The sequence below is a fragment of the Vicugna pacos genome, chromosome 6 (genome assembly GCF_048564905.1).
Source record: "Vicugna pacos chromosome 6, VicPac4, whole genome shotgun sequence".
Taxonomy (NCBI): Eukaryota; Metazoa; Chordata; class Mammalia; order Artiodactyla; family Camelidae; genus Vicugna; species Vicugna pacos.
In genome coordinates, this window is record NC_132992.1 from 30,815,970 (window position 1) to 30,838,197 (window position 22,228).

Genomic DNA, 22,228 nt, shown 5'->3' on the forward strand with positions numbered 1-22,228 from the left:
TGGAGATCCCCTCGAGGCCCGAGAGGACCTCTCTCTACCTGGTGACCAGCCTGTGCCGGGCCCAGGCGGGCGCTCCGTACAAGTTCGAGCTAACAAAGATTGTACTGTCTCTCGTGATGCCCTGCTCTTGTATAATACGGCTCTTTCCACCAATCTCAAGTACTGTGGTTTCAGAGAAGAAAGAAAGCAAAACAAATCAGGAAGAAAAAGGGGGAAACAGATATGAAGAACTCCTCAAAACGATAAATATATGGGGCGTGGCGGGAAGGGGAAGAGAGAAACTGTTGTATAGAATTTGCTTTAAAGTTGGTTATCAGGGGTAGCGTGGCCGAGCGGTCTAAGGCGCTGGATTAAGGCTCCAGTCTCTTCGGGGGCGTGGGTTCGAATCCCACCGCTGCCAGTTGTTTTTGAAACCATTCGAATCAGCCAGTCATGACTGGACTGGTTCCGCCACTTTAAGATAGTTTATTTACCTTTGACTCGCGACCTACCGGTTGTCTGTAAGTGACAGAGAATCTAGGTTTGCGCTGCCTTGCGACTTTTCGTGTTTCTGAGTTTGTCATAATTCAAAGCTTTTCTTAACAATAAGCAATAACACTTTCGCAAGATAATAATAATGCCTTTGAATCCATGGTTTCCCAAAGGCAGAGAGCTAGGACTTTAATATCATAAAAGCTTTGCCTTGCCTTTCTTCACTTAGCCAGAGCATATTTTGAGCATCTGTATTGTTTTGGAACTGTTCTACTGTTGAAAACTACAGAAAAACATGAATAAAAACCAATTCCTGCCGACAAGGGAGGTTCACAGACCAAACTGGAAAAGTAAGCCGTACTGTTACAGAACAGTCTTAAAACATCGTAAAGCATCGTCAAGCAGAAAACCAATGCAGTATAAAGAAAGGCAGTGCAGTGATGTGGGGAGGATGGCGAGGACACGGTGGGCTCTGCCGCTGATGTTAAAGTAACAGTCTTGTTCTCACATTACAAGCCGTGTGGCTTTAGGCAAATTACTTATCTTCTATATGCCTCAATTTCCTCTTGTCTAAAATGGAGAAAATAATCGTATATACCTCATAGAAATATTATAAAACTTAGCTCATACACTTAAGGTGCTTAGAACAGAATTTGGCAATCAAAAATGTTGTGTTTTTGTTACTTAAACACATATTTTGCTACATTTCAGACCACAGGGCTGTCTTTCTTTTCTCCCATCTGGGATGAAATTCCACTAGAGATGAGATAATACAAGACCAAATTTTCTGTAGAAAGTCACAGTAAAAAAAAAAAAAAGTATGAAATTTCTATTATCAATATAGATATTTATCTCTCTGCTGGTCCACAGATAAGCAATGTAGTAGTTTCTTATTGAGCAGAAACCTCAACTGGGTACTTGGGCCAAAGTGGAGACATGAAAAATGATTTAGGCTTTCTATTTGTAGTGTGAGCCCTCAGCCATGGCTCCTATACTTTGAGAGGATTCTAGTCTGAGTCTCCAAAAGCCAGAAATAAATGCTGTTGAATTGTGGCTTCTGGAGGCCAGCGGGTGCGACTCATTCATTCTTAATCACACACTATGTACTGCACATAGTGCCAAGTGCTAAAGGTACAGCAGAGAGCAGGGCAAAATTTTTGGCCTTCTGGAGCTTATATCATAATTTGGGGGGGTGAGGAGAGACGAAGAAAAGAAACAAATGTATATAATAGTGTCAAGTAGTGATAAATGTTGTAAAGAAAAATAAAGTTGTATAACAAATAGTGGCAATTGGGGGCTATTTTGGAAAGAGTGATCAAGGAAGATGTTTCTAAATAGGTGACATTTGAGCACAGAAGGACTGAAAGAGGAAGTTATACAAATGTTTAAGGAAATAATATTCAAAAATATTAAAAAGCAAGTGATAGGTTCATAGCAGGGAACAAGGTCCATGTACCTGAAGTATAGTAAGAAGGCCAGTGTAGCCAGAGAGAATGGGTGAGATAGTTGAGGAGCGGGTAGGAGCTGACGTCAGAGAGAGATAGTCACAGCCAGAACAGGTAAGGGCAAGACTGTGGATTTTATTCTAAGTGTGAGAAGTTATTGGATGTTTTGAATTGAGGAGAACATTCTTTTACTTATATTTTAGTAAGATATCTCTGGCTGCTCCCTAGAGTAGAGAGTAGAGAAAAAGTAGGAAGATGACCTAGAAGGCTATTGTGGGAGCCCAGGCAAAAGCTGAAGGAGTTTGAACTAGGGTAATAGTAACGGTTGTGTTGGGAAATGGATGAATGCAGACCTGACCAGGTTTGTTGGTAGACCTGTGGGGAAACTGGAGGAATGAAGGATCTATTTCTTGCAACATGGATGGAGGTAGAAGGGCCATTGGAAGAGAAGTGGCAGAAAGCCAGGAGTACTATTTGAGACATACTAAATTTCATAACTATATCTCATTCAAATGGAGTGAGCAAGTGACTATATGTAAAAAGCTAGGTCAAGATTTATGATATAAATTTAGGGATCATCAGTAAATAAACGGCATTTAAAGGCATATGATTGGATGAGTATGTGTAGATATATCCAAAAAGGAGGACATTCAGAAATTGAGAGATCAGGAAAGCAGGAGCCAGCAAAGGAGGCTAACAAGTAGCCTCCTGAAATGAGGAGTATAGTATCCCTATGCCGCTGGACAGTTAAGTAGGATGACGAGTGAGAACTAACCTTTAGATTTGGAAGCATCACAGTCACTGGGGACCTTGACAAGAGCCATCTCAGAGGAGTGGTGGAGACAAAGGCCCGATTATGATTTTGAAGAACTGGAGATACTGTGTTTGTTGAGGGGAATGATCTTGCACAGGGGGAGAAATGGCTGCTGTGTGTGATGGGGGCTGTGGAAAGGCATGTTGACTGCAGAAATTAGGGCCCTGAGTAAGGGAGAGCGAAGGGCGTCCATCTGATGAGGACCGGAAGGAGTTGCCCTAAATAGGAGAAGAGAAAGGTGGGCCTTCAAGGAGGCAAGACAGAGAATACGATTGTTGCTGTAGGTAAATTGGCCACTTTGCTGCCAAGAAGGGGATATAGTCCACTTCTAAAGGAGTTATTCTTTTCTGTAATAGTTACTCATTCAAAAAAGAAAGTTGATGAAGTCCACAAAACTTTTCTTTCTTTCTTTTTTTTTTTTTTAATTTAGCCTTTAAAATTTGCCTTCGGGGATTTGCATTCCCTCATTGCTCTGTTACTGTGCAAGAGCTAACAGAATCCTCCCCGTTTCTCACAGGAATTTTTTTTTTTAAGGGTCGAGGAGGGAGGCGGAGAAAGAAAGAAAGACAAGACTATATTATAATACATAAAAACTCTTTTAAAGGAGAACATATCACACATATAGTGGTGATCATGTTAGTATGTTTCAGCCCCCAGCACCTTGGGGAGAGGGGAGCAAGGAAACAGCCCCTTTATTAGTGCTAATTAGCATTTAGCACTATTTGAAGTTTCCAAGCAGTTAGCCATACACTAATTTATTGTACTAAATAGGATCCCTGGAGGTAGGCAGGAAAAGGGTTACCGTTACAATTTCACAGCAGATGTGCTGAGAGGCCGAGAGAATTAGCCGCTCTCAGACCTGCTACGTACGCCTGCCTGCCAGGAGGAGCAGGGAAACACTTCGTCAGACCAAATTCAAAAGATAACTTGGAGCTGTCTTTAATGCTGCTATTTCACTTCCCTAGGGGGCCTTCGCCGCTACTTTTCAAAGCAGAGAGAACAAAATGCAGTAACTGACGTATTTTAAGTAAGTTATTGGAGGCAATAAAACCAAGGGCTCGTCCGGGATTTGAACCCGGGACCTCTCGCACCCTAAGCGAGAATCATACCCCTAGACCAACGAGCCACGATGCAAGAAAATTTTAACTTCGCCCCAAGGCTCAGTCACGTCACTAGGCGTTTCCAAAAGAAGCGTGCCTTTGAGTGCCTTCTATTGGCAAGAATGCGAGTTTGTTTACCCTGCTCGCATAAGCCTCCCGCCGCCGAGTCATTTATCACCTATGGCGGCTCCCGACCGGAGAGCGGTAGGGGAAGTATGTCTGCGTTGCCTGAACGTCTTCTCAGGCGCCGCCAGGAATAAGGAAGATCTGCCGCGCACAGCTGCGTTGACTCCCTTGTCCGGCCCTGGCCGCCTCTAGGCGTCAGAAGGGAAAAGAAAAGAAGCTGCAGGCCCCAGCGAGATTTGAACTCGCGACCCCTGGTTTACAAGACCAGTGCTCTAACCCCTGAGCTATGGAGCCCTCGCTTATGTCGCTGTTCTCTACTTCTCATCTTATAGATGTATTCAGTAAACCTACTATCCCAAAATGTTAAATAGACCTTCGACTCGAGCAAAAGTCTAAGATATCCTCTCCTACAAAATTAGAATCTGTTTGTGTCCTGTCAATCCCTCGGAAAGACTCCAGTTTGAGTAGAGCCACTGCTAGACTGTCTTCTCGTCCCTTCTCTTGATACTCTGCTGTGACATTGCCTTCTGTGCCTTTGGTGCCCAGAAAGGATGCAGCTGTAAGAATTCCAGATATTTGGGCACACGAGAGACCCACCTGAGATTTAAGAGGCGCATATAGAGGGCATCTGATGAACAGGATGGGTAAGATGCACTCCCTGCACCTAATATGGTGGTAAAATACGTGGAGAAGGTGAGAAGTTTACCATGGTTTTGTCCTTTCTGAATCCAGAGTCCCAAACCCTTAAGTTTGTATTTTGGAATTAATGCCTCTCTCTCCAAGGGTAGAAGCGAGCAGGGAAAAGAGGTGTCGGGGAGGAAGACTTCAACCCTTTCTTAAAGCCATTTATATTTGCATATATCTTTGGTATGAAAACAATACAATTTTTTAAAGAGTTGTGTTTTCACTTTTTAGAAATCTTGTTTATATAAGCTAATAAATAGGAACTAATTTTATTTAACTATGAAAAATCTCGTACCTATTTTTACTGCGAACATAGCCATAGGCTAGCACATTTGGAGAAAAGCACTGATTCATGCAATCCCAGGAAGCGAACCAATTGTTTCATAAGATGTAATAACTCTCTGATCACAAGCCTGCTCTTGTACCCACTGTTTTTTATTGTTGTTGTTTGCCCAAGATCATGACCTCTCTAAGAAATCTGATATTTATGGTCGATATTCTAGGTTGTTCAAGGATGATTCATGGAGAGGCCTGGCGATGCTGTCCTCCGGTGAGATGAACATGCACGGCAGCCCGCAGTAAAGAAGGTGATGGGATCTTCTGTGGCTTGACAAGAGCTGCTTTTCCCAAGACTCCCTTGGAGGTGAACCCTCAGTCTTTCTACACCAGGCAGTATCCTCCACGCCCCCAAGAGAACTACAAGACTGTTTTAACTGGCTGCTCTGCCTGTGAGGATCCAGAATCAGGTCGCTGTACCCCATCTGGCAACACAAGACATTTTACTGAAGGAAACCTCCAAGGTGATCAGCATGATAATCTCTTTGAACCTGAAGCTAGGTATCATGATTCTTGAGGAAATGGCAGGAAAATCAAACCAAAACAATCTTTGAATCAAAGGAGATGTGTTATGTTGGTGAGTGTAGACACTGCAGTGTAGTGGTTAGAAAATGCCTAGGTCCACTATTTAGCCTTGTAGAGTCACAGTGTCCTCGTTTTGGAGATGAGGGTTCATTATTATCAACTATCTTTTTGATTGTTATTATTTTCAAAGACACAGGCCATAGGTAAAATTGTTAAACAGTCAAAACTGTCCCCTCAACAGCTTTCTCTTCCCTTCTGCTTTGCTGTTTCTCCTCCTCTCTTTGCTTATTATTCTCTGGTTGTATTTAGTTTTGGCTCCTCTTACCTTTTCATACAATATTTCCTCATCCTCACCCTATCACAATTCAGCAAGCTCACTTCTAGTCCCTATGTAGACTGATTTCCCTTTTAACCACAGACTGCTTGTTACGCATCTAAGAGGAGTTGAAAATGCTCAAAGGAGCATTCCGAGAAGAGAAGTCGGAGCAACAACCAAGGGCCTGATGTTTTTTGTCAGTACTAGACAGAGCTTCATTTCAGAGGCAAGGTCTTCACTCCTGTATCAGAACAAATAAACCTTTGACCAATAGATCCTGTCTACATTCAGCCTATCTCCTACTGCTGAAGGTTTTTCAGGACTTTAGGTCAATTTCTCTCATTCTCCCAGCCATTCACTGCCATGGCTCACTTTGATTGGCCTGTCTGACTCCAGGAGGTTCCCAGAGCCCTTCCCACAGTTTATTAGACCCAGAGGGCAACAGCAAGTATGTGCATGTTCCAGTGTGCTCTGGACCTTGGAAGCTCATCTGTGAAACAGCTTGACTCTAGTAGACATCTTAGAAAGATTTTTCATTACTTTTTTTTGTTTGTTTGTCTGTATTTCTTCCATTTCCCCTCAACTTTATTTTGCAAACTTTTAAGCCTAGAGTGGAGATAAATGAAGACCAACTAAATGAGAACAAGCAAAGGCTATTTATTCAGAGCTTCTTGTAGCAAGGGAGTCAGTGATCATCACTTGAGTTTTGGCGGAGATTCAAAGGCAGACAGAGGCATGGAACATTTTTATAGTGAGAAAAGGGGAAGGCTTCAGCTGAGCCCTAATTAGAGGCTGTTGGCCTGGCGAAGCTGGAGGCGGGCTAACTAGAAGCCAGGAATCCTATGTGATTAGTCAGGGATGCATATTTGACTTTCTTTGGTTGGTCCTAAATTGGAAGCAGGGACAAATGTTAGGAAAGGTGTCAGTTACTAATCAAGTCCTAGCCATTGGAGCTGCTTGTTACAGGGGTTATTGTTTGGCTTCGTGTTGTTGTTAGAGACAGTGGTCTGAGTTCCTACAAGTCTGACTTAAAGACAGTAGGCTGGTATCCTGAGCTGGTAGATAAAGCAGCTGAATGCTGCAGGTTGTGGTCAGAGTTCCATTGTTATATATGGCCTGGCCATTATCCATCTGTATATTCAGTCTGCCACTAGAAAACTAGAACACTAGAGTTGGAAAAAACACTACAATAATATCTTTATTTACCCTTATTTAGAATCACTAATTATTAACATTTGCCACATTTACTACTTGTATTGCCATAGTGTGTGTGCATAGTCATTCTTCTAAGTTTATATTGTATTATACAAAAAAGAAGATATTTTCTTTTTATTCAAATGCAAGCTCCCAAAAAGCAACGATAATAAGCTTGTTTGTTTCCTGCACCTCCCCAAACCTGATCAAATAGTGAGCTCAGATTTATATGATGGATGTGAAATGGATTGTATGCTACCTTGAAGGACAGAAAGAAGATCCTGTTTCTCAGTCCCCAAAGATCTTTTGGTAGATACTCCCCATTAACCTAATCCTAAGTGCCTAAATCTGTTATAAACACGCTTGTGTGTTCACTGAAAAGCTGCCCAGGACTTGAGCACTTGGTAGTTTGTGGAATTGGAGTCAGAAGCTGGGAAAGGTAGTAGAAAAATCAAAGAAGAGAATCAATTTTACGTCAGATGTGATCTTCTTAAACTCAAAGCAGCCAGACTATTACAATATTTTGTAGAGACTGAGTTGAGGAGAGGGAAGAAGGCTTTCACTACCAGCAGGATGAACAGAAACAAAGACTTTCCTCTTTCCATTTTGTTGGCCATGCCCTAGTTCAGGGTTACATTTCTTTTCATCTGAGGCTCACAGAGTCAATCAATCTGGTGAGATTGCTCCATGAAGTCCCTTTTGTCCCAACTCTTTCATAAACTCCAGTGACCATTGTAAGGAAAAATACAAATTTGAAATAAGAGGTTTACTTCTCCTTGTTGAAAATAAGGAAAGAAATTCCTTTCCCTTCTCTCCTTCTCTTTGAATAGTTGCTTTAGAAAATTTGTAAGTATAAATACATCACAGTACTTTGTATTATTCTGATGGTCAACGTGATAAGCACATGAGAGACCATAAAAAAATCTAAATATTTAAGAAGGGGGTCAATAAATGCTAAAAAGACTATCTCATACATCCATCAAAAGGAACATATTATTTACTAGTATTTATTAATTTAGCAAGATTTTTATAGCACATGCAGAAAGAAGCCAGGCCAATACCCAAATGGCTCTCTACTGGAGCCAGGGACAGAGGTTTATATTGCAGTGTAGTGTAAGTCTGGTGGGAACTTCCAAATGCCCTAAACTGAGCATAGAGCAGTTGCAACATAAATTAGAACACAGAATACTTCTCAAAATTCTCTAACCTTTGGGGAGCTTGTTAAGATTCAAGTTCGATAGGCCTGAGATTCTGCATTTCTCCTAAGTTATCTGGAGTTGCTGATGCTCCTTGTCCCTAGACCACACTTTGAGTATGTAGACCTTAAAGTAAATTTCCCTCTTGTATAGAAGAACATAGATAACATACACCCCATGGCTCTGAGCCGGGTGGAGGTCATTGACAGGTCCGAGATTCCACTTTGGGTACTGAAGACGCCCAGATCACCTCTGAAACTTTCCCCTAGATTTTCCTCTACTCCATTCGAAAGAAACGGTGTGGAGCCTAGCGGATCCTGGACCTAAGGGAAGCCCTAGACCCACTCCTTTCTGGTTTGGGGATGCTCTTGGATGTAACCTCCCTCTGGGAATCATGTTGATTCCCATATAAAGGAAATGGTTCAGGGGCTACAACAGTGCGCGTGTGCGTCTGCCTACCCCAGAATGCTTCTTTCAAGAAGGTGATCAGTTAGACCCAGAGTCTCCATTCTGACTGAACCTGCAAGGAACGCGACCAAGGAGTTTTCTTTCAGTCCAGTGACAGGCTTGCCAGATCTGTAAACCGAAGGGCGCCTCCTACTGCATCTGAATTCCGGCCCCATTCGCACTCTAAGACTCACAGCCTCAGACCAACGACCCAACAGTGAGGAGCGCCTTAATCAGTCTTCTCTAATCACTTGCAGTGAGTCTCCAGTAAGCTGGTCTTTTTTCTTTCTGCGTCGAACTGCACAGGTTAAAGAAAAAGTAGAAGTCTTCCAAGGACATTCATGTTAATAATCATTGACCACCTTCTAACTCATTTCCCAGGTCTGTGAGAATGCGATGTTTCCTCCTCTCTCCGAGTTTTCTCAGACTCCTAGGGATGAATGAAAGCACCGAGGGGAACCCCACTAACGGCGAAGAAAATTCAGTTTGGGGCCTATGTGTGAAGATAAATAGCTCAGAGAGGAGGTATGTTTTCGTAGGGTAGTGTGGCCGAGCGGTCTAAGGCGCTGGATTTAGGCTCCAGTCTCTTCGGGGGCGTGGGTTCGAATCCCACCACTGCCAACGGAGTGTTTTAGTCTACCCTCAATCGAGATCCTCTTTCCTCACTTACGGGCAACAATCCTTGATACCCTCTCCTATTTCTCCATCGAAGTCTCCTCCAGGCCACCAAATTTCGTTGATTCCCTCCCCGAATTATCTACTTGCAAAGCAAACTGCTTCAGTTTCCTGCTTCAATTTCATAAAAATTCTCCTTGTCTTCTGACATTCTGTACCCAAACTTGCTGTTTGCACGCACATGTACAAACTTTTGCACCGCTTTTGTGTTCCTGCAGTGAGAAATTCTTTCAGTCCTCCCTCCTCTTGTAAAATCCATGCTCACACTGAATCATTCTCATGACCTAGCTTGGGCACCATCCAGTCGCTGCCCCGCAGCCCCCATCAGCCCGCCATCAACACTGGTTTAGGAGCTGCAGCTCTGTAACCGCGAAACAACCGAAGCAGACCTGATTTGGGTTTTATTCACATTACTTTTGTAATGGAATGTGATGAATGAATGCAGAAAGCCACACTACTTGCCAAGCTTCAAGCTCTCACTGGGTGGGGTAGGGAAGGTAAACCGTTAGTTTGAATTTGACTTTGCAGGTGGGTTTGTGATTCCAAAACACTTCAAAGCTAATTCTTGGCTGACTGTGCGTCAGGCCTAGTGGGGTGTGATCTGAATGTTGACTTAGCCACTGCTCTGCCCTTTACAAGTGAATTCACTTATCCTGGAAACTGTCCAGGTCTCTGAACGACCCGACTGCAATACATTTACAAAATGTAACTCAGTGCGGGGAAGAGGAGAGGGTACACTCAGGGTCTGTTTACTGGTGCCCTATCAGAATGGTTGTCCCACTGCACTTCTCAGCCATTTCAACCCCTGTGACCCACAGTTATACTTTTGAATTTCACTGTACAGCTCTCTCAAGAAGGTACAGAATTTCCTTGCAGTGCCTTGAAGAATGAATGAAAGAAACAGAGCAAGGAACTAGGTAGGACTCTAACAGGAACCAAAGTTTTGGGGGTTTTATGACGGTTTTTGATTCTGCCTTCTTTTTTATGTCTTTCCCCCTTCTCATTCAAAACCCTCTTCTGTGTCCTCTCAGGCCCCCTCCCAATTCACTTCGATGACTCCTTTAGATCTGTTCCTTTCTTTTCCATCCACCTCTCACCAAAAAAACCTCAGGCCCCCAAGGTTTTCACAAAAAGACCATATTTTTCTTAGAAATTGAGAGATCAGGCTTGCTTTGTTCCCAGGATCTTGTAAGGGGGAAAAAAAACCCTCTAAAGTCCATAGTTTACATTAGAGTTTACTCTTGGGGTTGTGCAGTCTATGGGCTTTGATGAATGCACCATGATATATATCCACCATTAAAGTATCATAAAGAATAGTTTCACTACCTTAAAAATCCTCAGTGCCTCACCAACACACCCCTCTCTCCCCTCTAAACTCTGGACATCACTGATCTTTTCCAGAATGTCATATATTCAGAATCATACAATATGTAGACTTTTCAGACTGGCTTCTTTCACTTAGTAATACTTATTTAAAGTTCCTCCATATCATTTCATGACTTGATATCTCATTTCTTCTTTGTGCTGAATAACATTCCATTGTACGGATGTACTGCAGTTTATGTATCTATTTACCTGTTGGAGGACATCTTTACTGCTTCCAAGCTTTGGCAGTTATACATACATAAAGCTGCTATAAACATTCATGTGCAGGTTTTTGTGTGAACATAAGTTTTCAGCTCATTTGAGTAAGTACCTAGAAATGTGATTTCTGGATTGTACGATAAGAATATATTTAGTTTTGTAAGAAACTACCAAAATGTCTCCCATAGTGGCACAAGTATTTGTAAACTTTATTTTGTAAGGTTTAAACAAACACTGTTTTTAAAAAAATGTAATATATGTGGCATATTTTGAAAAAATATATTTAAGTATAAAGAACACAATTTGCCCGCAGATAAAGATATTTTGCCATATTTCCTTTTTTCTGAAAATGAATGATTAATTTCTAGAAGTAGGAAAAGAATACTTGATCATAAACAATGTTTTTTTTTAAGTTTCCTGATTTTAATGCCTAACTGTTCTCCAGAAAGTAGTGACATTCTACAAGAAAGTCCTTGTTGCTGTATCCTGTTCGGAATCAAATATCAATCTACACTTTCTACTTTGTTGGTGAAAAAAATAGTCCCTTGTTTTAATTAGCATTTCTTTCTTATTCTTGAAAGAACATTGTCATAAGCATATTTTGCCTTTTGCTTTGCTATTTTCTATATTGCTTGTTTACATCCTTTTGAAGAGCTGATATTTCTACAGTGTTTCTCTTTCAACTTTGAATTGCCTAGTATAGATTATTCACAGTAAGGAAAAAGTGTAGGGATGGGGTGGGGTTGAGAGATATTACCCAATATTGTCAAAGCTAGCTGGTTTAAAGATTAGAAGACAACATTCAAATCTAACAGGGGAACCCTTGATTCGTATCTTCTCAGTGAATGGGATCACGTATACTGCATGCTCACAAAGAGAACACGTAAAATTGTTTCATGGTGGGCAAAAAGCCGTTCTTATTGCTTTGTTGTTGTTTGCTGAAAATAGAACTAAAGTAAATGTTTCACAGTTGTTGGTTTAGGAGGATAGAACCTTGCGAAAATTGAATAAGTGGCTGCAGCAAAAACAAAGCAAGAAAATTCAAACACCTACTTCGAACTGGGATCGAACCAGCAGCAAATTACCTCTAGCAGTTCCCCGCTCTACCAGCTGAGCTATCGAAGGGTGCGGATAGCCTCACCTTTTTAGCATGTAGTAATAGCTAGAGAGGGAGGCAGGCCCGGCTTCTTTACACTTGAACTTCGAGCTCAAGCCGGAGGTCAAGAAGTCCCCAGAGTTGTATCTATGATAAACCAAATCCTGGGGGGGAGGGGGGGCAGTTCGGGGCAAAAGAACACGAGGTCTGAGTCTGAGGAAGATGATAGAAACCGAGCGGGAACCACCCGAATTGGTGCGCATCTATTTGCGAAGTATCTGGAATAGGCTACCCCCAGAGTAATCTGCACACCTGCTCTCGCTCCAGGAGCGCAGAAAAAACTGGGCCGCCAGGCAGGTTGCAAGTGGGGAGGTGCGCAAAATAGAGCGGTCGTGACTATCAGTAGGCCCAGGCTAATTTGCTCTCTTCCTTTAAATGAGGATGTGCGGACTCCGTCAACCCCAGGAGTGTTCTTGCAGGGATCTGAGCAATTTAGTTTCTTTCTCCATTACGCAGTCCCCCCCCCCACCCCCGCCAGGATCATAGCGGCCCCAACCCTACGATCTTTCGTCCCAAGTCTCCAGGATCTGATTTTCCCTGAAACATCACACAGTGCTTCCCTTCTTCAAAAGTCAGCGGCCAAAAAGTGAGAGAATTCTGTTCTGTTTGTGATCCACCGTGAAAAACACACTCCCCACAGGCTCCAGCGAGATTTGAACTCGCGACCCCTGGTTTACAAGACCAGTGCTCTAACCCCTGAGCTATGGAGCCCACCTATGAGAGGGAATCTAACATCGAAATTCCTAAATATTAAAGACTGCAGTCAAATAGGTTATCTAAAGAAAATTTCATAAATACTTAAAAATTCAAAGGGATTTGTTTTGAAGGAAGCTCTTCTTTACATACGAGGAAAAAACATGTTCTTGACTAGGCCCAAACTGGAATATAAATAATTGGAAAAGCTCCGGTAGCGTCCACACTGCATGCTCCTCAAGTCTCAGGCCTGACAAGTCACGAACTCCACACCAGGGCCGCGAGCTGAGCCCCGGAATAATGTAGGGTAGGGGTAGGGGTGCGGGTGCCTTACCAGAGCGAAGGATGCGAGACATGGCATTACGTCATCGTCTTCAATCGGCTTGGATTCTTATGAAAGTAACTGCTCCAGTACTCTTAGGCTGAGATTGGAGTTGATCTTTTTTTTTTTTTTTTGAAGGGAAGCGGCTTTCTAGGCCCAGGAGGTACCCCTTGAACACTCAGAATGGGGGAGAGGGGTGAGGCAGTGAAGATGTGAAAGCGTCCAGGCCCCCCATCTTCCCCCGACCTTTCTTCGGAGTCAGGTTCGGTGACAGTCAATCTGGGCCCGAGATTCCTCCAGATTTCCTGAGCAGAAACAGGCTGGAAGAGGGCTAAACTTTCCTTTGGTGCTTTAACACTCTTTGCTAACAACTCGGAATCTGAGGAGCAATTGCTTCTCTCCCGATCTCTGGGCTCTTCTAAATGCCCAACCTGAAGTCCAGAATAAACAGAAAGGGGCGATGCATACGGAGGTTGGGAAGGGAGAGCTCCCCTTCTTTTCTCTCTTAGCCCGCCCAGCAAAGTCTGGTGCGGATATTCAGCCATTCATTTAACGGCTAATTATCGAGTTTGTCCCCTGAACCAGGGATATGCTCGGTGCACGGTGAACAGTATGACCAAGGCAGACATGCTAAAGCCCAAGCAGAAGGAACTGGGGAATAAGGACACTGTCCTCCCTTTCCATTCCATCCATCACCTTCTAAGTGATACCTATAGTACAAAGTTCATCCAATAAAGCTGAAAGGACACAGCAAAAGCATGTTACAGGGTGTGAAATAGCAGAGCAGGCTAAGGCAATGGTTCTAGGATTTGACCTCCGAGGTTGGCGGGTGAGGGGAGGGTAACGTTTGCCTCTTGATGAAGTCTATGGTTCTTATTCGTCCTTACTTGTCCTCTAACCCGGGCTACCTGCGACGATGTTGGTCCTAATCCTATAGGTACTCAGACCCGAGGGTCCACAGGCGGACTAGCAGCTCTGCCTGCGTCCCTTACTGAGCATTCCTACCTCTGGAACGCTATGCTGTGGCTAAGGTTCCTCCAAATCAGCACGTTGATGTTCTTGGTGTCTGGAGAAAATCCCTGGGCTTAGGACGGAAATCCAAGACGACCCTCATATATTGATGTAACTAACTGAATGAATGAATATTATTAAAGAGAAAGCCGACGTTACCAAAGCTGGCTCGTTGGTCTAGTGGTATGATTCTCGCTTTGGGTGCGAGAGGTCCCGGGTTCAAATCCCGGACGAGCCCAGTTGCTATTGTTTTTTTTTTTTTCTGCCTCCCAGCTTCAGAGACCAGGTACAACGAGGATGCTACCGTGGGGCCAAGGGTTTCGTTGAAGATAGGGGCCCCTTCTCCGGCTCTGATAGGCTCTTTTGTCAGGAATAGCTTGTTCACTTGGGAACTTCGCGCGTAGAAAACTAGTGCACTTCTCACTAGGGCATTTCACACAGAAAGAGTGATACCTGGAGGTGTTTTGGGGTCTCAATGCCGAGACAGAACCTCTTCCTGAGGCCCTCGTCCATCTACCCCACAGTCGCAAGCGCAGGCTTCCTAATGCTAAATAGGGGCCCTGGGAATCATCGTGCTCAAAGGGTGAAGACATTTATTCCGTCCGGAGTGCCATTGCATTATTTCCAAGCGTTATTTTCCAAAGCACGACATAACATAGCGACAGTCGTCTTGCCATTTCTGGCAAGAATCCACTAGTCTCTTTAGTGAGTGCTCTTTGATTGGTCACCTGGAAAACCAGGAGTGTCTACCTGTAACCTTACAGTGTGATTGATTCCGGTTTGTAGAAGTTGCCCAAACTTATTATGAACTGCTGGGACGATAGACCTTCAAACTTGCTTACCTTTGTAAACTGCTTGTCACAAGGGGAATTTTTGTCAGAATTTCCTTCTGACCTGATCACATTTGTCCTTTGCAAGATTTCTCTCTTGGAAAAGTTACGTGGTCAGGTAAGAATAAAGAGTTTTGTGACTGGTGATTAGAGGGAGAGAAGAGAGAGTAGAATCTGCCAGGATGCCCTGAGCTTTTTTTTTTTTTTTTTTTCAGAGTGGCAACACAGTTTGCTCAAGATAACACAGTGCAGTGGTACAGAACTTTGGTGAATTCTATCATATGGCTGATGAGGTGGATATAGAAACTACTGGGCTTCACATCTAGCCTGAACTTTGATGTGTTTGCTGAATGACTACTGGTGGAGACGCACAGTAAGAAGCTGGATATAAAATCCTGAGATTTATAGGAAAGATCCAAACTAAAGAAAGGAATTTCAGGAATAAAAACCACATGGTTAACACTGGTTTGGGTAAGAACCCACAGAGAAGGGCGTTCATAGAGAGAGGAAGAATTTAAGGACAGGCCCTGGTGATCACCAGTGTTTAAAAATCTGAAACCAGAATACCAATGAGTGAAGGAACTAGAGAAGGAAGCCTCATGGCTGTCACTTGCTCTGATGGCTAATTTGGTTACTCAGAGGCTGTTGACAATGTTTACCAGCATTTCAAGCAAAAAGTTTAGGGGATGGGCTGAAGCATGAGGACACATAGGGAAATCATTCTTTTTAGGATCTTGACTGTGAAGGGGAGGACCTGGACAGTTCACTCGTTTGCTTTGGATGTCTTAGGGTGCTCCACAATTACTTAATGGGTCCTTTCTTTCCCTACCCTGAAATCTGGGCAAAGCTGTGTTGGGTTGCCAAGAGTGCCTAGCTATGTTCTGACTCTTAAGGGCTTTTATCAACAACACAGATGAAATTGGCAGTATTACTCCTTCTGTTACCATGCTAAGAGACAGAATTACTGACTAGGCTCTACAATCAAGACAGAGGGAGCTCTGCAGCACTTGGGAAAAGGCACAGAAGAGCAAATTAAAGGATAGCTTGAGGCTTGAGGCGGGAAGTGAAAGAAGGAAAACTAGATCTATAAAGCAGAAATCAGTTTCAAATGATCTTGTGTGGCAGAGATGTGGAGTTTTCTTATCTCAGAAAAGTTCTTTTGACCTTGTAGAAAATAATATCCATTGGGAACAAGAAAGCTGCACCTGGCTGAAGATTCAGCAGGCACTGCTGCTCCAGTGGCGGAAGCTGGGACTTGATCTTCCGGGCTCCACTTCAGACGAGCAGCCCCAGCTTCTACAGCCATGAGTCTGAGTTTAGAGTTTGCTTTCCTGCTGACTTTCGACAAGTCATTTTGTGGATTGTTGGGGTTGAGAACCACCAGTTCATCCTCATTGTCTGTGGAATGTCAGAGGTCACAGAGACGGTCTGGGTCCTGGAAAACCTGCCAAAGTCCTTTCTGTATTGTCAGATCTTGGAATGTTTCAGATATATGCAATGCATTTTTTAAAAAGAGAGGGGGGTTCCAAGGGAGATATCCATATGCAAAGTTTCACACCATCATGGTTTTCCTGGAATGAGGATCTTTAAGGAGGGACTTGACTGTGTATAACTACAGAACTTACCTGCTCCAAGGCCCACTCAAAAACTCAGCTAATAGAGTCAGGGCCTGGGCAATCTCAGCTAGAACTGTTGGACTGTCTTCCTCACCTCCAGAGCAATAACTACAGTAGTTCTACGCCAGTGTGAGCTTTTAGTACCCTACACTATTATCAACATGAATCATACAAAAATGTCCCCAGCGAATCACTAGTGAGCATGACTATTTGACACTTTTTCATCCCTTGTGACATCAATCCCTTCAAAAAGGAACAAAGTTATGAGACTTTGCTGTGTTCCAAATTACCAGGTACTCTTCTGGGTGGCATGGAAACAAACTCAGGGGTGACCCAGTCTCTGTCTTAAAGGGGTTTGCAAAACAATGGGGGAAAACAGGGGAAATGCTGCAGTTTATTATTGCAAGAGAAAGCATATCATTTAGGATTCAATCAAAGTAGAGTCACTTTAAGTGATGAAAAATAAGAAATTTATTATAGGAATTATCCCTGACATAATTATAGAAATTGATGAGGATGTCTATGTAAGGCCCTTGCCTCTATGACTAGCGTTGGTCCTGAATCTCTGTAGCTCAGCAGGGTGAGCAGTTGAGAATGAGAGCTGGACATGAAATGAGGAGAACAAGTGCAAACTGACACCATGAAATCCATAGAGACAAACTGAAATAAAAGGACGAACTGGAATCTACACCTCTCTTCAACTTTGTTGATGTGGGAGACCTGCAGGAGGAGCTGGCTCCCTTCATCATGGAACTACCTGTACACTTGGCCCAGGAGTTGGAGGACCTGAAAGATGAGATCCATTCTTGCCAGAGGAGTTGTGGGTCCATCTGAAGCCCCATGCCAACAAGTGAGCAAGCAGACCAGCATCAATAAGTGCAAGCTACAACAGAGCCTGGCATCCTGCACCAGTTTTCAGAACACACTGGCTGCTTTGTGTGACAATTTTACCTTCTAAATATCACTACAGAGGTAGTGGGGGTGTAGCTCAGTGGTAGAGCGCGTGCTTAGCATGCACGAGGTCCTGGGTTCAATTCCTAGTACCTCCACTGAGAGAAAAGAGAAACTTTTACAAGTTAAAATATAAATCTCACTACACCTTTCACCACATCCCTGTAGAAAATATAGATCCACATAGAAAAAAAAATTCTAGACAATGTAGTTCCATAAACTGGCACAGTACAGAGTGGACAGAATCCATTCTCCTTTCTGTCCTCTCCTTAGGAAACTCACATTAGAAAGTTTTTTTTTTAATGTTTCCCATGTCTTTTTCTGTAGTTTACTAGATACCTCTTGCCTCTGTAATCTTCTGTGTAAATATATTCAGTCTTTAAGTTCAATTGTAATATTTTTCATCATTCTAGGTTTTCCTTTTTTTCAAAAACTGCTTATTTACTTTTATTTTAGTATTTTATTTTATCATGCTATTTGTCCTTTTAAAAATGTTCTTTAACCATTTTTAACAGTCTCAATTTGCAGTCTATATTTAATGATTTTATAATCTGGAATTCTTAAGGGTCTGTCTGCTTTTTATTGTTTCTCTGCTGACTCTTGTTCTTACAGTTCTGATTGCTTGTGTGTGTGTGTGTGTGTGTGTGTGTGTGTGTGTGTTTTATAACATAACAGCTTTATTGATATAACTCACCCACTTAAAGTGTACATTTAAATGGTTTTTTAGTATAGTTGCAGAGTTGTATCGCCTTCATCACAATCAATTTTTGAATGTTTTTTATCACTCCAAGAAGAAACCCTGTACCCCATTAAGTAACTCCTTATTTTCTTCCCAACCCTATTCCAAAGCCCTGGGCAGCCACTATTCTACTTTCTCTCTGTATCAGTTTGCTAATTTTGGATATTTCATATAAATGGAATCATACAATATATGGTCTTTTATGATTGGCTTCCTTCACTTAGCATTATATCTCTAAGGTTCATGCATGTTGTAGCATGTATCAGAACTTCATTCCTTTTTATCGCCAAATAATATCCTGTTGAATGGATATACTACATTTTATTTATCCATTCATCAGTTGATGCGCATTTCGATTGTTTTCACTTTGGGGCATTAAAAGACTGTCATGAACATTGGGTACATGTTTTCTGTGTGGAAAAGTTTTCATTTCTCTTGGATATATACCTACTAGTGTAATTGATGGGGCATAGGTAACTCTGTGTTTAAACTTTTGAGAAACTGCCAGATTGCTTTCTAAAGTAGATACACCATTTTCCATTTCCACCAGCAGTGTGTGAGGGTTCTAATTTCTTCACATCTTCAACAATATTTGTTATTATCTTTTCCTTTATTACTATCCTGGTGGGTGTGAAGTGGTATCTCATTGTGGCTTGATTTGATTTCCTTGACGGCAGGGATCATGTATTTGTATCTCTTCGTTCTAAGTTAGTTCCCAGAATGTGGTTTTCAATAGTTTTACTCAATTAAATTGAGTCCAAAGTAATTTCCCACATAAAACAATTTTAAAAAAAGATGGTTTAACATGTTTTATTGCCAAAATTTGGAGGTAATTTCTCCCAGAAATTCCATAAACTCTTAATATGATTTCTTCTCTTTGACCAATGTTTGGGAAATTGGCCTCAGGTTTTTATGCTCCATGAAATTAGGTAGTTTTTAAGGCAATACTTCATCTGCTTTCTGGATAACACTTCTAGATCACTCCAGAAGAATTATTTTCCCCTCTGATAAATGATCACTGATCATTCTTTCCATTCCTTTGGTTTTCATTCAGAAATCTTTCAGCATAAAAACATTTAGTGTGTGTGTGTCTTACTAGTAGAACCAGATAAAAGCATCACTATTTTCAGTGGCCACTGAAGCTTTATGGTCATCTCCTTGCATGCTGATGCTCAGTTTCCTAATTTTGCAACACTATTTTGAGGTTGATATGTTGTCCATACTTTGATATTGTTTTCTTTTAAACATTGTCTCTACATTTCCAAGATGGAATTAATAAATGATAGCCTCTGTAAACTTCTCTAACAAGAAAATACTGGAAAGAGTACCTCAATTTTCATGTGACTACCAATGTTGCTTTGTAAACCTCCTTATCATCCCCATTCCTTTGCATTATCATTTGTCTCTCAGTCCTCCCTCTTAAATCAAAGCTACTTGAGGTTAGGATCCACTTCTTATTCGCCTTAGCTTATTATTATACAGTTTCCAACAAAGATGTTTAACAGATCTTTGTTGAATGAATGAATAAATAAATAAATTAATGAATATTGGTCCAAGATTCCAAGGGCACTACAGATAGAAATCCCCATTCCCTTTCAAATATCTAATGAGGTAGATAAAATGTAACACAAAGTCTGGTTCTTGGTAGGTACAAGAGTGGCATTTAAATTTTTTTGATATTAAAGGTCCTTATTCCAACCCCAATTTTACTAAAAACAAAAAATGACCAAAAACAACAGATATAAAAATGTAAAAAAGATGGACAAGTGAAGGAAACACAATCCAGTTACAAAGTGAGTAGAGACGTCTTTAATTCACCTTTGTAATAAAGTGCAAATAGAAAACCACGGTAAATGCTATTATTCATGAAATTCATTTTTGATCTGCTTTTCCAAAGGCACCTGAAATTGACATAGAGAAGTGAATAAATCCCTTACTAGGTTTTCTTTACCTCTTTTCCACCTGACAATAAATGCAACTTTAAAAAAGAAGTATGCAAAAATATCCAGTGAATCTATTTGTTTTGAATTTATTTTTATAATTATAAGGAAATTCTTTTTAAAGTTTTTGATTTTCATAAACAATTTGAAGATGCTAATGAGAATTTTAATCAGTTTATAAATTTTGGTGACAATCACACATGGATCTTTTCAGGAATTGAATTAAAGCTGTATGTCCTCTTCCCAGACAAGCACATACAGGCTCGAACACATACATTTACATAATAATGAGGCTTGGCCTTTTTCTGAAGCTTATCCTTAGACCCTCTGGTGACCATGGACCCTTAGGTTAAGATCCCACAGGTCAGAGGGTCTTATGATGTAATGATAACATTGATTATGAGATATCAATAATAATATGGATTTATATCTGAGATAGAATCAAGGAATTTTGCCTGGAAGAGAAGGACAGACTTGATGACTTTGGAGTTCTCTAGTGGTTCCAGGATTCAGTCATTTAGTGATGTCCAAGGTGATGATAGAAATGAGAACGGCAATGGAGAAGACTTAAACGTAAGACATCCCTTAAGTGACGACATCCCTTCACTTTCGTCTCACTGTTTTCTTACGGAAACTCTTAGCAAGTAAAAAATCCCCCGCAAAGCCTGCTGCCACTTTCCTAAACATGTCCCTCAAAGCTCCCTTGACTCGCTCATTGCGTAAGGCATAGATGAATGGGTTCAGCAGTGGTGTTACAAATGTTGTCACCAGCGTCACTGCCCAGTTAGTATCCACAGAGCCGCTCTGTGATGGCCGCACATAGAGAAAAATGGCACTTCCATAGAAGAGGGTCACCACCATTGCGTGGGAGGTACAAGTAGAGAACGCTCTCTGGCGGCCTGAAGCAGAGGGGATGCGCAGGACAGCCAGGACTATGTGGCCGTAGGACACGGCAGTAATCGTCAGCGAAGATATGATGACGAGAGAAGCCAGGACAAAGTCAGTTTCCTCCAGCTTCTTGGTGCTGGTACACGCCAGGCGGAGCAGTGGGCCACTGTCGCAGAAGAAGTGCTGCACCACAGCATCCTGTTCACAAAAAGGAAGCAAGGCCACAGCCACTGTGGGGCCAAGCACAGGGAGGAGCCCCCCCATCCAGCAGGCCAAGGCCACCCGAAAACACACAGCACCATTCATGAGCAAGGGGTAGTGCAGGGGGTGACAGATGGCCAGGTAGCGATCCACAGACATGGCGGCCAACAGCAGGAACTCAGAGGCCCCAAGAAAGAAGTAGAGATAGAATTGGGTGATGCATGCAGCAAAGGAAATGGTGTGTTGCCTCGAGAGGAAATTGCTCAGCATCTTGGGAATGATGACGGAAGTGAGCAGGATCTCCAGGCAGGACAGGTTACTCAGAAAGAAGTACATGGGAGTCTGCAGGCGAGAATCAGCTCCTACCACCCCGACAATCAACACATTGCCTGTTAGAGTCAGCAGATAGACGAGAAAGAGGACGGAAAACAGTTCTGCTTTTGCGCTATTGAAATTCGGGAAACCCGCCAGGATGAACTCTGTCACACTGCTGCTCTGGTTCCCACCAGAAGCCATGATGTCCCCCACCTGGGCAACAAGATGGACATGGTCCTGGTGAGGACAGGTCTCCTCCAGACAATCCTGAAACTTCTTCTGTCACGACATGGCACACACATCCCCACTTTCTCGAGTCACACATCCTGTTAAGATCTGAAGGACCTGAGGTCCTCATCTAACTGACTTTTAGAGTTGGAGAAGATTTTCTATAAAAGGTAGCTAAAACTTAGTTGTGAAAATGCCAGGAGTCACCATCTTCTCATCTACTATTCTCAGATCCTAAATAGTGATATCTCATTATTATAATAAAATATCACTGGGCAGCTGAGTTGGACAAAAATACCAGGAAAATGATTTTGTGAAGAATGTGGTTCCCATTCAGCCATGATCAGAGCTTGAGTCAGACTGCTTAGCTTTGTTTGTTTGTTTATTTGTTTGTTTTTTGGCAGTGAGTGGGGATTAGGTTTTAT

At 42.3% G+C, this 22,228-nt stretch overlaps 1 protein-coding gene and 6 non-coding genes across 7 annotated transcripts; 3 read left to right on the forward strand and 4 right to left on the reverse strand.

Annotated features, from left to right (window-relative positions):
• Positions 1-318: 318 nt before the first annotated feature.
• Positions 319-400, forward strand: TRNAL-AAG (transfer RNA leucine (anticodon AAG)). Its single transcript has one exon. It is a non-coding gene; the product is annotated as a tRNA-Leu (tRNA).
• Positions 401-3,784: 3,384 nt separating this feature from the next.
• Positions 3,785-3,856, reverse strand: TRNAP-AGG (transfer RNA proline (anticodon AGG)). Its single transcript has one exon. It is a non-coding gene; the product is annotated as a tRNA-Pro (tRNA).
• A 321-nt stretch (positions 3,857-4,177) lies between these two features.
• TRNAT-UGU (transfer RNA threonine (anticodon UGU)) lies at positions 4,178-4,250 on the reverse strand. Its single transcript has one exon. It is a non-coding gene; the product is annotated as a tRNA-Thr (tRNA).
• A 4,943-nt stretch (positions 4,251-9,193) lies between these two features.
• Positions 9,194-9,275, forward strand: TRNAL-UAG (transfer RNA leucine (anticodon UAG)). The gene has a single exon. It is a non-coding gene; the product is annotated as a tRNA-Leu (tRNA).
• A 3,432-nt stretch (positions 9,276-12,707) lies between these two features.
• Positions 12,708-12,780, reverse strand: TRNAT-UGU (transfer RNA threonine (anticodon UGU)). Its single transcript has one exon. It is a non-coding gene; the product is annotated as a tRNA-Thr (tRNA).
• A 1,481-nt stretch (positions 12,781-14,261) lies between these two features.
• On the forward strand, positions 14,262-14,333 carry TRNAP-UGG (transfer RNA proline (anticodon UGG)). The gene has a single exon. It is a non-coding gene; the product is annotated as a tRNA-Pro (tRNA).
• Positions 14,334-20,774: 6,441 nt separating this feature from the next.
• On the reverse strand, positions 20,775-21,776 carry OR6S1 (olfactory receptor family 6 subfamily S member 1). The gene has a single exon (XM_015251043.3). The coding sequence runs from the start codon at positions 21,774-21,776 to the stop codon at positions 20,775-20,777; it is 1,002 nt and encodes a 333-aa protein (XP_015106529.2).
• Positions 21,777-22,228: the final 452 nt, after the last annotated feature.